Source organism: Papilio polytes, unplaced genomic scaffold, assembly GCF_000836215.1.
Source record: "Papilio polytes unplaced genomic scaffold, Ppol_1.0 DF821845.1, whole genome shotgun sequence".
Classification (NCBI taxonomy): Eukaryota; Metazoa; Arthropoda; class Insecta; order Lepidoptera; family Papilionidae; genus Papilio; species Papilio polytes.
Window position 1 is genome coordinate 1,472,945 of NW_013527359.1, and position 14,552 is coordinate 1,487,496.

General features: G+C 34.0%; 1 protein-coding gene across 1 annotated transcript in view; it reads right to left on the reverse strand.

Moving 5' to 3' along the window:
• Window positions 1-6,593: 6,593 nt before the first annotated feature.
• Window positions 6,594-14,552, reverse strand: part of LOC106108148 (fizzy-related protein homolog) — a 52,022-nt gene continuing 44,063 nt past the window's right edge. Inside the window, exons 3-9 of the mRNA XM_013289238.1 lie at window positions 11,706-11,939; window positions 11,149-11,283; window positions 10,457-10,571; window positions 9,549-9,670; window positions 8,439-8,607; window positions 7,816-7,925; window positions 6,594-7,226 (exon numbers count right to left, since the gene is read on the reverse strand). Of these exons, the coding sequence (XP_013144692.1) occupies window positions 7,050-7,226; window positions 7,816-7,925; window positions 8,439-8,607; window positions 9,549-9,670; window positions 10,457-10,571; window positions 11,149-11,283; window positions 11,706-11,939 (1,062 nt within the window). The 3' untranslated portion in view covers window positions 6,594-7,049. The remainder of the gene's footprint in view (window positions 7,227-7,815; window positions 7,926-8,438; window positions 8,608-9,548; window positions 9,671-10,456; window positions 10,572-11,148; window positions 11,284-11,705; window positions 11,940-14,552) is intronic.

Here is a 14,552-nt window from a genome sequence, read left to right on the forward strand (position 1 = left end):
CCGAGACACGAGCGTCCGCATTGCCGGCAACAAGCTGTTGATAGATTCAATGCTTTTACGTTAACATGCGGTTTCTAAACTGCATACATTTATGCGAGTTGTAACATTTCGTTCCCATTTAATTTAACATTATCTAGTCGTCAATTAGTGTGAGGTTGATCGAAGTTTCTACGTAGTGTTAGATATTTCCACAAATAACTTATTTAAAATATAAACGGACGGTCATATTAACAATACTTGTAAATTACTTTAAACACACACAAACTGAACTACAATGCGACAACATTACTTTAAATTAAATGTACAACACCTCATTTATGTTCTTTCAATAAGTGAGCAGCAACTTCCGACATGAATCTCTGATACATTTGACACAAATCTTATTAATATTATAAATGCGAAAGTTTAGATGGATGGATAGATGGATGGATGGATGGATGTTTGGTAGCGTTTGTAGCCTAAACGGCTGAACGAATCTCTATGAAATTTGGCAGAGGTTTACAGTATAGTCTGGAAGAACACATAGGCTACTTTTTATCCCGGTAATAATTACGGTCCCCGTGGGATTCATTGATTTAGTTTTTTAATGTTTACTCGATCTTTCTGCAACGGTTCAGCATATCTTATTGAAATTTGGCACAGATATAAAACAAAGTCTGGAGTACACATGAGATAGCTTAGCATCGCCGAGAAATGTCCGGTTCCCGTGGGATACGTAACTTTTTGTAATTTATATAGTTTGTATGTTTTCTAATACCACGAGGACGAAGTCTCGGGCAACAGCTCGTAGACAATAAAATTAACAAGCAAAATATACACTTGTAATCCCAACATCGTTCTTTAATGTAAGGATAATAAAATAGATCTCTTATACAACTTATGATAGATTCATGCATAAATAATTAGTCATAAATTAAAGTGATTTACTTTTTTCTCGTTATGAACACCATCGATGAACCTCACTGTTCTTTAACCACTCGCTTAAAACAAATTGTGATAGCACCTTAGATCATTTAGTTATGCATGGTTTTGTATCTTGGGGAAAAACAATCCCACTATCATCGCTTTAAGATTATTTACAACAATTATTAAAAATGGTGTCACAGAACATGGTCTACTTACGTGAACTCTGTAAACGTGGATTGAAGATTTGTTTTCGCATGATCCCGCTTCTGATTGTTAAACATTTCCACAAATGACTTCCTTTAAAATGTAGACGGACGCCCATATTAACAATATTTGTAAATTACTTTAAAACACACAAACTGAACTCCAATGCGACAACACAAATATATCCAACGTTCCGTTGTGACTACTAGTAAAACACTGAGCTTGTTGGCGACTGAGCGCCAAGACTGCGATTAAACCCGAGCCACTCCTTGCCATATGTTTTATAAAACTACCCCCTCACTATTCCTTCCGTTTCCTAATATTTTCCTAACAATATTGTTGTTTTAAAAAAAGATAAATGTATTGATAAATAGCACAGATTAACAATAACTTTTAAGAATACAGAATATATCAAAAATAGTTAAAAAGCTAACAGTAGTAAAACTAAAGCTACGTAGTTCGGGAACGCATTTTATGAAGTTATCGAAGCAAAAAATGTGTTTTGAAAGGTCACGCTTAAATTCCATGAAAATTTTGACGTCTGTCACATTTTTAGCGGCGATTACAAAGCAAAAGATTGGTTACATTATTCGGGTGAAAAAGCCCATATCCGTACATGAGTAAAGGGTTAACAGATAATGAATTTACACCCGCCTCTATGTTTTTATCATCTCTTGAAAAAAGTATCGTTAATTTCTTATTCTAATATTATACGCCGTAAAAAATATGTTTCTATAGATAAAAAACTACATGAAATATTTGAAACGGCTACGTGACGTGGTGCAGTAGATTTTCGTGTGTACGTAGAGATCTCGTAGCGTTAGTAGCTTGTAGCGGCGGGGTCGTCGACCTCACACCCTCTGCCTGTACTGCGGCTTTGACGGCGACGTGCGTTTGGATTCAGCAATTTATCAACCAAAAGATATCTATAAAAAATTTTACTTCTAATTATAGTACAGATTTTTTTCGAAGCCTTTATTTCTAGTATATCAAAAAAGAAATTACTAGTTTCTTTCTTCATTATGTTACATAAAAATGCACTAGTTTTTTGACATTTTACTTTCCATTTGAATATGTTTTACCTTCCATATCATGAGAAATTTACCTTATGTTTTAATTTCAAAATATCCGATATCTTTGTGTACAATTTTCTTTGAGTTTTCTAAACGATTACTCGATCAAGTACTAAACAAATGCAAAGACGTAACGACGGGCAGGTAAGGTCAGAGGTTAAAGTGTCCGCGGCTGCCAAATTAAATATAACCTAACAACACAAACAATAAGAGTTATATTACAAATAACTTGGCTTGGTAATTGATTTTGCAGCTTTGAATTTAGATTATTGTATTAAACGATTAAGTATTTGCAAGAGGGGAGCGTCGGTCAGGATGGTAAGATAAAGAAAATTATTTTGAACTGACAATTTTGTCTTTAGAGACATTTACATACAATGCAGATATAGTAGGTTAATCATTACATACATTTTATAAATAAAAAATTTGTAATGTTTTTCAATCCACTTTACTCGATATTATTGGCGTTACAAAAAGCTTATTGTGCACTCAAATGGTCTCCCTTTTATAAAAAGTTTATTCTCGGCGAATGAATGTTTTCAACAAAATCACATTAAAGGGAAATTTCTTTTAACATTTTCTTTGCTATCCTTTTAGATAATTAAGCAAACATTACGAGTGAACGACTTTGATGGTCTATATGGATGGAATATATGAAGTGTAGGGATATATTTCTCATTTTCCGTAATAGATATCTTTTTGTATATGTACCTGAATAATTTACAGGTATCAGTGCTAGAGCCCGCTTTAACATCTTAGCACGAATGGGCCGTTTCGCCCGGTAATACCACGACCACACAGAAGACAGGCGTGAAATGGAAGCAATTCTGTGTTTCGTCTGATGAGTGTGGTGCCGGAGGCCTAATTTAAGTCCCTTACTCCTTACCATCCTTTTCTCATAAGGAGAGGATGGGAAGGGCAAGTGGATTTGACAGTAGAGGAGATGCATAGCAAGAGGAAATATCCTCTTTATGTGCGTCTCCTCCTCAATCGGACAAGGGTAGGCAACGCATCTGCCATTTTGGCGGATTCAGGTGGCCGCTTGCTCTTTTGCCATCATATATTATAAAAAAAAATAGATAATCATGCCTATAAATAGGAATTCCATCTTCTTTTACAATAACAAAGAAACGAAATTGCAGTCTAGAATTTAATCTGCAATTTTGTCCTCTTATTAAAGTCGATAAAACAATGAAGATACATTTTAAGTGTGTTATTTCATATTTAAGAATCAATAGAAGTATTCTCGTAGTATGCAATTGTAAATTTGATTTACGTTACCGTAGCTCAATCAAATATAGTTACACTAACGAAGTTTCCTAGCAATTTGATAGCGCACTTCATAGTCAGGTTTAATATTTAGTTTGCGTTTTTATGTTTCAGTAAAATGATCATTTCCAATTGGACCTATAACAATCTTATGGCGTCTTTTTGACATTTTGCTTGCTGGTTTTTAGAGTTATCAGTAACCACTTCCCTTTAAAAATAAAACTGTATCTATACTAATATTATAAAGAGGAAAGATTTGTATTATTGAAATAACTCGAAAACTACTGGGCCGATTTTAAAAATTCTTTCACTGTTAGATAGGTAATTTATCTGTGAGTAAAATAGGCTGTTTTTATAATTTTACGCTGGCGAAGTCGCGTGTAAGCTAGTTCTAATATGCTAATGTTTAGCAACTTATGACCTGAATGTACATAGTAATAGGGAATATGCATGTATTTTTTTTCTTTTCTTAAACGATTCTACTTGTTATAAAATAACTAGAAAAAAAATGAGCTAGCAACCATTGCGCTAAAAATAATAGAATAAAATTACGACCATTTTAGAGCGACTAAAACGCGACCGGAGTTGTCATGAGACAATGGACGTCAATCGTCATATTCCATTCATAACATACGCTCAGATGTCACTGCGATGTAATAAATAAAAAATACATCAGGATTTTCACATTTTTATGTTCAGAATTAACAATAACTGGTAATCGTAAGTTAGTATCATGTTAAAGGCCTTATTAAAAGCAAATAAAACTACGCTAGACCAGCGTATATGTTTCTGAAATTTCGTAATTACAGAAACGGTGCAGTTGCCGCTCTCTTATTGGTTAAGATAAAAATGACGTGTTCCAAAATATACTAACTGTCATATACTTGTAGGTTTATAATAGCTTTCGTTAAAGTAAAATAAAACACATTTACAGATCACACGTTTAATATTTTAGTTCTAATTAACAGAATGGGTGTACAATATCAGTCTATTTTACAATGTATTCATTAAATATATTATCTTTTTTATGTATAAATAAATCTTTTTAAACACTTGTTAAATTACAAACGATATGAGCGGTGGAGTTATAAATGATAAGTACATTAAGGCGTTATTTATAAAGCAATTATAATTTTACAATTCAGTGTGTTGAAAATTCATTGCATGAACTTACTTGGTGGTTCTCAAATTACTTACGATTTTACCAAACCAAATCACACATAACTATGACTAACAGTGTTGCACACTAAACCCAAACACAATTTTTAAGTTACCTGAAGCGAAAATGTTAATTTTTGGTGTCAATAAAATCAACCTTAAATACTAAGTTTCAATTTTAGTTCGACTGGAACATAAAATTAAAACAAAATCCAATACTATGATGTACCAATTTATATGACAACTTACGAAAACCCACTTTTAAATGGCGCAAAAACTTTTATTATTTCGTTAAGACACACAAAATCATTGAAAGATCAAAGTTTCAAGATTAATAATAAAATATAAATAATTACAAAAATAAACTAAAGATTGAAAGAAATAAAAGAAAAAAATTACATCAAGTGACAGTAATATTTTTAGCGGGAATCTAGTTGTCATATGAAGTAGTGACGTCACAGCATGTACCATAGATAATAAACCTACATTGCACAAATCCAATTACGTTTTTTTTTAATATTAAACTAATAGGAATTATGGGAAAAGGGCAATATTAGAGGTTGCCATCTGTCTATGCGACGAGAATTTCAATTAAATACGGTAAAAATGAAATAAATCGCACCATAGACAAAGGAACTAAATTCCTACGATGTTGCCATACGACAATATCTCTGGAAATAAATTAATAATAAATATAATCAAGCGAAACTTTTACATCTCAATTTTATTACTTAGAATAATTTTTCAAACATCTGCCATTAGTGAGATCATGGGCACCTCTAATATACAGAATAAAAGATATTTTTTTAGTATACTTATTTACAATTTAAATATCCGATCTCCTCGCGCACGAAAAATGTCAGAATGGAACTATACAAACTAAACACTACAAAAAAACGTTAAAGAAAGGAAATCGGAAAAACGAATTCTATCAAAACTAACTTAATATACTTAGAAAAAATATGCTACAAACCCTTTTTGACGCTTTTTCACTTAAATCAAGAACATGAGACTTTTGATTGTCGCTATACATTAAGCTAGCTACACACTTCCGGAATATTCCAACAAACCTAAATGTGTGTAGTCGGCTTTAGGCGTAATAAATCCAAAGTCCGTTGAAAATCTTATCAAGATTTAACGTTCAACAGCAAGCGTATATTTCTGGAATCGTACCATAAAAAAACACCTACTAGAGAGTACATACAGGATGTTCTAAAAAAAATATTGCTATCTCACTCTAACATAGAGGTATTGTACTCTCTTTTAGCTGGAACAGAAAAATAAAACTTTAATATTGTTGCCATGAAACAATTGAAATTCCTAGAATAATACATTCTCGGAACGATTTATAATGTAAAAGAACATTTATTCTCGAAAAAAATGCATAATCAAATATGGCCGAAGCAAAAAATTGATCAACAAAATTGGTCAAGTCGTAAATAACGACAAACATTGAATATAGTGACAATTTGAGACAAATTTTAATTCAATTAATGAAAACAACGCAATTTCTATATAATTATAAAAAAATTACCACTAAATTTGTGCCAAAAAAATCAAAGGCCAAGAAAAAAAATACATGTCAATTTTTTTAAACAAACGACATGTTATAAATAACAAATTTACGTTATCAACAGTATTTAAAAGCTAAATAAATGGTGTTACAAAAATATTTATTTCAATTAAAAAAAAACGTTCAAATTGTCACTAAATAACGCTTGTCAAAATAATCAAGAACTTAAATTCATAATTTGTGGTCTAAATTATTAAAAAAACAAATGTATACGAGATACACAAACAAGTGTACATACATACAAAACTTCCGCATGTTTTAATACTAATTCGTGCAGTTTGTAAAGAAATAAGATAAAAAAACGTAAAATAATTCTATAAAATCAAGAAGTCTATTCATTTTTTATACATTTCTCAGATTTTGTACAAACTAACTACCTTTTATTTAGTTATTATTTGCAAGATTATTATTTAAAAAATCTCTTAATTTACTGTTTCTAAATTTCTCAGAAATTGCACGAAAAAGTAACAATACAAAATCTAAACAACAGTTTGTTTGGTTATAAAAATACATCGAATCGGATTTATTTAAAAAATCACAATTTGACATCAACAAAAGGCGGGAAAAACGTCAAATTATATTTTCCATCTACCATCCGCTATATTAAATCGATTCCAAAATAATTTGTCACAAATAAAAAACTATACATATGTATAACTAGGCATATAATAAACCGGAACCCTTTCAATATATTAGACATCTGTTAACTTAATTAATTCGCGTAATAAATTAGAAACACGATTCAAACGTATTTGGTTTGACATTACGCCACAAAGTCGATAGATGGCATCACTTTTGACACTTCACTTTATAATCTATGTCGCGACACTAGCGCCAATTGACGTTTCACTTTACTCTTTGACAGTTTATCTGAGCGCGGTGTACAGATTAAGTACGCTCTTATTTTCTTTATGTGAAGGAGTTTTGGAGAAGACGTTCCAGAAGCGTAACGTCTCGTCCCCTGCGCCGGTGACTATCGCCTCGCCGTCGGGGGACAGAGCAAGGTAGAGGACGCGATACGAATGTCCTGTTAGCTTTGCCACCTGGAAAAACAAAACATTTTTAAAGAACAGGAAGCACTATTTAAATTGCATTTTCGATTAAATATTAATAACTAGCTGTTCCCGTGCGACTTCATCCGCATGAAATTATGAAAATTTTATTTTATTGTTTACATTTGTCAAATGATCAATTACAAATGTCAAAATACCAATTACCTTACTATGGCAATTCTGCTTTTTTGATGTTGGCAGCAACCTATGGTCTCTTTCCTACATTAGGGTTTTTATCGTGAAAATATATAGCCTAAAGCATGAAGTAACTGTGGGGTTTTTTAATACAAAAAGAATTATTCGAAAATATGCTGTAATTGCTGACATCTTAGGTAACAAAGAAATGTGTGTTTACGCTTTATTATAATAGTATAGATATGCAATTTACTATTAGATTATGTGGAATTTATATAACACTAGGTTTTAAACGCGACTTTGTTTGCGCGGATTACAAAATTTATATCTGTTCTTTCAGAGTATGTTCTACCAAGATCTATCAAGCCTTTGATGATAGTGAACATCCATCCATCCAAACTTTCACCTATATAGTATAGTAAGAAGTTCTAATGAGGTATTTTACCTGTGTTAATGAAGGATACTTCCACACGAGGATTTGATTTTGCGAATATCCGTGCGTGGAGACCAACTCGCTGGAGTGTTTGGACCAAGCCAAGTTGCACACTTGTGATCCTGAAAAAACAGTTACATTTTCAGTATTATGACGGACTATAGAACGATAAAAGTCGAACTAAATTTTAGCTCACTAGCGCCCTCTTGACAATAAGACCCTTGCTGTACTGATTCTTTATTTATGTGAGTTTCTATTTAAATCATTCAGTAACAATTGAGCATTGTTTAAACTAGAGGTTCGGTCTTGTATAGCACTTGCAGGTGACTGTTCTATAACTTACGTCTACAGAAATGTAAACATCCTCGATTGTAAAGAGTGTGACGATGATAATGATAATGATGATAATTACAATGTTATTGATAATGTTGTTGATAATGGTGTTGACGTTGTTGACAATGTTGATGATAATGACGACGTTGTTGACGTGATATTGACAACGATGTTGAAAATGATGGTCATAATGATAATAATGCTGATGTTAATAATGATAACGTTGTTGTTGTTGATGATGATGACGATGTTGTTGTTAATGATGACAACGTTGTTGTTGTTGATGATGATGGTATACAGACCTGTATCGACGCACTGCATGGGCTGCGAGGTGAGGGTGTTCCAGAAGCGTATGCAGCGGTCGGCGGTGCCGCCGCCGGAGGCCAGCAGGCCGTGCTGGTGCGGCGACCAGGCGATGGCCTTCACGGCGGCGACGTGCGCGCCGTACGTCTGCACCGGGGACGTGCTGTGCTGTAACACACGTACTATATTGTACACAAGTAGAAAAACCTTACTAATATTGCAAGTGTGTATTAACCTTTAAATGAATATATTTTTTTTTCTTTTAAATTGAATTTGAATTTTTCTCCTAAATTGAAACAGGTAGTAATGAGTAAATTGAACATAGATCAATGGAAAAATAAAGAATTTTTTAAAAATAATCCATTAAGTGTGACAGAGAAAACCAAGTGGGTTAGAAGCTCGATTCAAAAGGCAGTTCTTATAAAAACTGCACGCATAGTGAGGAGGTTCCTCTCTCTGCAGCCCTGACCACTGGTTATTTGAGATATCGCATTCGGCAGCTGCTCTATTTTTACATAATATGTTTTATTTTTATACAAATCATATAAAATATATCATGTATGGAATAAGTCAATAAAGACATACAATTATAAATGCTTCATCATTCATCACCAGCTCACTCTGAGCCTACTATATATAAGGAAGTAGGTCAAAATGAGATTTTCCTTCCCTAAGAAAATCGGGTAAATTATGTACGTATATGAAGTGGAACACCGCGGATTTTCGCGGCTGTACTTATCTATACTATTATAATAAAGCGTAAACACACACTTCTTTGTTGCCTAAGATGTCAGCAGTTACAGCACATTTTTGAATAATTCTTCGTTTAATAAAAAACCCTACACTTACGTCACGCTTTAGGCTATATATTGCACGCCATTAAACTTAGGGTGTAAAAATTTTGGATAAAAACCCTAATGTGGGAAATAGACATAAGTTGCTGTCAACATCAAGGGAGCGAGGTTGCCAAGGTTTGTCATAATGTCATGTCATTTTGACAATTACAATTGATAATTTGACACATGTAAACAACAAAATAAAATTTTCATAATTTTATTCGGATGACGTCGCATGGGAACAGCTAGTTAAACTATAAAGTAAATATTTACCATAGACCATACGAAGAGTTTATTGTCATTCCCGCCCGAAGCCAGCGACTGTCCGTCGGGCGACCACTTGAGGCCGCACACCTCCTGCCGGTGCCCTTGCAGCACGCGCGACGTCTGCTGAGCTGTAATGCATTATTACTATATACTACATATTATTTGATGTAAAAAGCATAAAAAAGTGTCTACTACTTATCTAAGAGCCTTTAGTTCTCATCTGGCCAGTACAGTAAGTCGCCCTGGCATGGTATAAGCTTACTGACGCCAGTTATTTTGTACATTACGCTAGTGGACTAGTGTTTCGAGCACTAGCTTCCTTTACTGTCATAATAAAAACCAGGAATTTAATTTTAAATGTAATTTTAAGGTTCGTTGCGATATTTATTACCTAACACACTATCTATGTAATGGTCTTCCAATAAAGAATACAGTCCCTTTTATCCCTTGTCATTTCTCAATGAAGTTCGAATAGCTTGCATTATAAAGTACAAACGTATCAATTTATTCAATAAAATATTATAAAACGATCTTCTAACTTATTGTGTGCAAGTTATTGATCGGGGAGTGTATGATCCTAGCGATGAACCGCAATGAGCATTTCCTGCGTCTAATCAACTGTCAATGGAGTTCGCATTCAACTACAAAGGAAATGCACTTTATGCATTCGATATGCATTATTAAGTGAAAGATATATTTGAATGAATTATTAATAGAAATCTTGTTATGTTATACATTCACCAGCTCTACAGCCAGCGCCGTCTCTGCATTAGCTTGCCACCTTTTGCCACATTTCTTTTTTGTTTAGTAGCTCTAGGGTTTTATGTATTAGATGTCTTAAGTAGTTTTTTGTGGCAATAAAAATCACATTTACTTTTTAAAAAAACTATTCTGTTAATATGAGATCAACTTACGTGGTGTCCTAGTGTCCCGCTGTCGTATATGTCGGTCCCTCGAGCCGGAGCTCAGCATGTCGCCATTCCACGCCAACGCGCCCACACGCGCGATGTGACCTTGCAGTTTTGTCACCTGCACACAAAGTTCATTTTTTTATTCAGAAAAATATAGTCCTAACCAAATGCATGTTAAACGAGAATATTAGTGAAGACATTATCTTAATATTCCCGACAGCGTATCAAAGAACAGAAAGACAGTGTGTAGGTGACGGTGGTGATTGTTCAATGCATTCTGCATACCTACGCCTACTTATGTTCTACATAGTTTAAAACAATTGAATTTTATAGAAATAATTAATTTTCAATGTCAAAAGTCATTATTCAATCAATTTTAATCAAGATATTCAAACTACCTTGAAATTTGTTCTGACAGAATAGTATGTCAATATGACACTATCAATGCAATTTTAATAACGAGGTTAAGAAAAGCGACTCAATTATACGAACAATAAATCATAATACACAATATAGTAGTGACAATGTCAGAGAAAGCACAACAGCGCACGTAGTGCACGCATACTCATATGGTCATGTTCTACAAAAGTCGTGACTTTTGTTGCCCTCAGAAGCGTGATAGAAACCACACGCTAATAAATTATTCCAATATCCTTACATAAACTACTTTTAGATTCGATGTAACTTATGCCTACCTCCTTATTAGCCGCGACATCCCATACACTGATGTGTCCTTTCTGCGTGCCCACGGCGACAAGATGTCCGCGCTCGCTCCACGCGACTGAGGTGACAGCATTGCCTTCCGACGACAGGTCGCACAGCCGCGTCACCTGATAAACACATCACGTGACAGCTTACTGTATTACTGACTTCGTTCACGTGAAATAAAAAAAAATAGTAAAAGAAACATAGCCTATCTTATTTAGCAATAACGTAGCTTTTTACTGGTAAAAGAATTTTTTAAATCGGCCCAATAGTTTTTGAGTTATTCCAATACATAAAAATCTTTCCTCTTTATAATATTAGTATATATTAAAATAAAAATCGATTACTTAAATCAATCAGTAGGTAACGCAGCTTAGATCTACAATTACGTATTATTTTGTAACCGCCTAAACCCAAATGTTTAGTGAATTTTACTCAGAGTCGTAATTAGTCTTGAAGGGAAATCTCTGAGTACGGCAACAACCAGCCAACGTAAAGTTTAGATGAACTCTTATAATTCTATAAGTACCAGGGTAACAAAACTAACCTGACTGGTGCAAGCACTCCATAGATACACACAGCTACCTAAGCCGACACTGAGCACATTCTGTGCCGACCAGTCAACCAGGTTCAAATAGAAGTCATCCTGCAGTTCTGGCGCATCGAGCACTTTGAACGGAATCCGGGATATCTTGCGCGTCGCTTTGCGCGGTGAACGTAGGAGTTTCTGAGATTTTGCTGACACTGGTGACAGACTATACGGCGATGGATCTATATTCTCCTAGAACAAAAGAGATTTATTTCATAAATATAAATTAAAAAAATAATGCTTGTCTACAAAATTAATATTGCCCCTGACGATGTTTTTTTTCTATAGAACAATATTACTCCTACTCTTACAAGATACTTCTATATAGAGTGTACTATTTACTATACGACTTGTTCTTTTTAGTACATTACTCTCTTAACATTTCATTTTAAAATTAAACAGCCTGTATAACAAAGTATTTGTTTATATGTTCGCATGTCCAGACAGATATCTGCAGTATTAGATACGGGAAGCCTGTATCGCGACCCGGATCTCTTAATCAAAGGGAATTCAACCGGTTGAGACACATCGATAGTGCATCCAATTAGATATACTTGCACTGAACTTAGTAAGAAATCGTTTCTCTCCGTCTTTTAGAAAGATATCAATATTTACAAGTGTATGTATCAACTTTCACGCGTGATTCCGTCAGCGAAAAGTTAAAAAAAAAGTAACACATGTGTTCTTCCAGACTCTACATCTATGCTAAATTGCGTCGAGATCCATTCAGTATTTTAGGCGACAAACTCTAACAAACATCCGTTTATATACTTTTGCATTTACAATATTAGTAAACATGATATAATTAATTACGTCACTTCTATATCTCTTATAAATCTATTACCAAACGACATAAAAAGGGAAAAGGGGTTTCAAAGGCCCGACTTCAGAAGGACCGAGGTAAGTAAATGACTATCAAATGGCTACTGTAGAGGCTATCCTTTAAACAGACCACTAATAAAACAAATGTGTAACGAAATCCCTTGATTAAGTCCATGTCTTTAAGCGGTAGATAGTTGAGATAAAGTTGGGAAACAAAAAAGCGCAAAATATTTGAAGAGGACCCTTTTAAAGCAAGCAATTTTTCATTTCAACGCGCAATGACCTGTTTATGGACATGTTATGCGACAAGACGATGGGGACATAAACCTGAAAGTGTTAAGAATGAATGTGGATGGCTACAAAGGAAGAGAGAGACCGAATAAAGTATGGATGGATTGTGTGAAAGAGGATATGCTTAAGAAAGGAGTGGTTTCAGATATGACTGTTGATAGAGATGTATGGAAGAGCAGCATATACTGTGCCGACCCTCCATAAGGGTTAAGGGCAAGTTGATGATGCAATGACCTGTTTATCAGCCACAACCACAGTCAGTTGTTTTTGGTAGACTAAACGCTTAGAATAGATTCCATAAAACATCACTACTTAGTGTGATTACCCCTTAATCTTACCTTGATCTTACCCCTTGGTACACTTAGTGGCTACTTAATAATTCTAAGTGTCACCTTGATACTTAAGTGTCCTGTTTTGCAAGCCCAAAATAACATAATTAAAAGGGAAATTTTGAATGTTACAAAAATAAAATCGTACGTTTTTTCTAAGTGTCACCACACACGCGATCCCATTAACAAACTGGTTCGTCCCGAAATTTGTGCTGTATCAGCTGCGCTAAATCAAACACATAAGTTTTACTTTTAACTTTTATCAGTTGCATTAAAATAATGCCCATTTAAATATAGAATCGTTCGTAAAACGACTAAAATGCTGCACTAACTATATCAAATAGCTATTGCCCACGACTACTTCTGCGCTGAATTAAAAATAATAAAAAAAACATTTCTAATGTCACTCTGTGAAAACGTAGCTTTTTAATGGTGAAAGAATTGTTGAAATCGGCCAAATACTTTTTGAGTTATTTCAATACATACAAAAATACAAATCTTTCCTCTTTGTATTATTAGTATAGATTATTCCTAGTCAAGATACGGAGTCCGTCTTCTAAATTACGAAGTATTACGTAACATAATCTCCGAGCTATTAAGTAATTACATAGAAAAAATTGTCGAGATCACCATAATGACTAAAAAACATTAAGAACGTGTTAAGGATAAAAATGATGCATTCATTAGAGATGTGAGTAATTAACGAAGAAAATAGGAATTAAATAGAAAACAAAAAGTTTTGATAAACTCAATAAACTCCTCTGAGCATCAGAAACTCGATAACATAATCAGACAATAGAACAATAAACTTAGGCTATGAAATATTTTAATGTCTAGTTTGTCTAACACGATGTTACCTATTTTACATTTTAATACGTACATAGTTCGTTTCGGTAGTGCGTTAGAAACACCTGAAGCGGAACAGCGCAGTCCTTGAAGGTTCGGCTACCCGATGTCTTTTGTACGAGCGAAGCAAAAAATCCAACGCCGCAAACTTAGCCCGCGTGCGTTTGATAGTCTCGATTTGTCAGCGATTTTTTACGCGACGCTTTCAATTAATCATCTATGTAGAATTTCTATTACGCTCACTCGTTACAATTTTTTAGTACAGCGAAATAACACCTGATAAAGGATCGGTAACGTTTTATTACCATAAGACTAAATTCGCAGAACGCATCGGTACAACTAGTTTCTCTAAGCACTGTACAGGTGTTTTACTAAAATCCACAGAGAACAATTATTTATAAAGCCATAAAAGCGGGCATGCTTAGTTTATTGCCTCCTTAAACGACGTTACGTTGACAACTTCAACGTTAATTTTTGCACCGACAAACGTACCTGTAAATTCCGAGTAATTTACTGC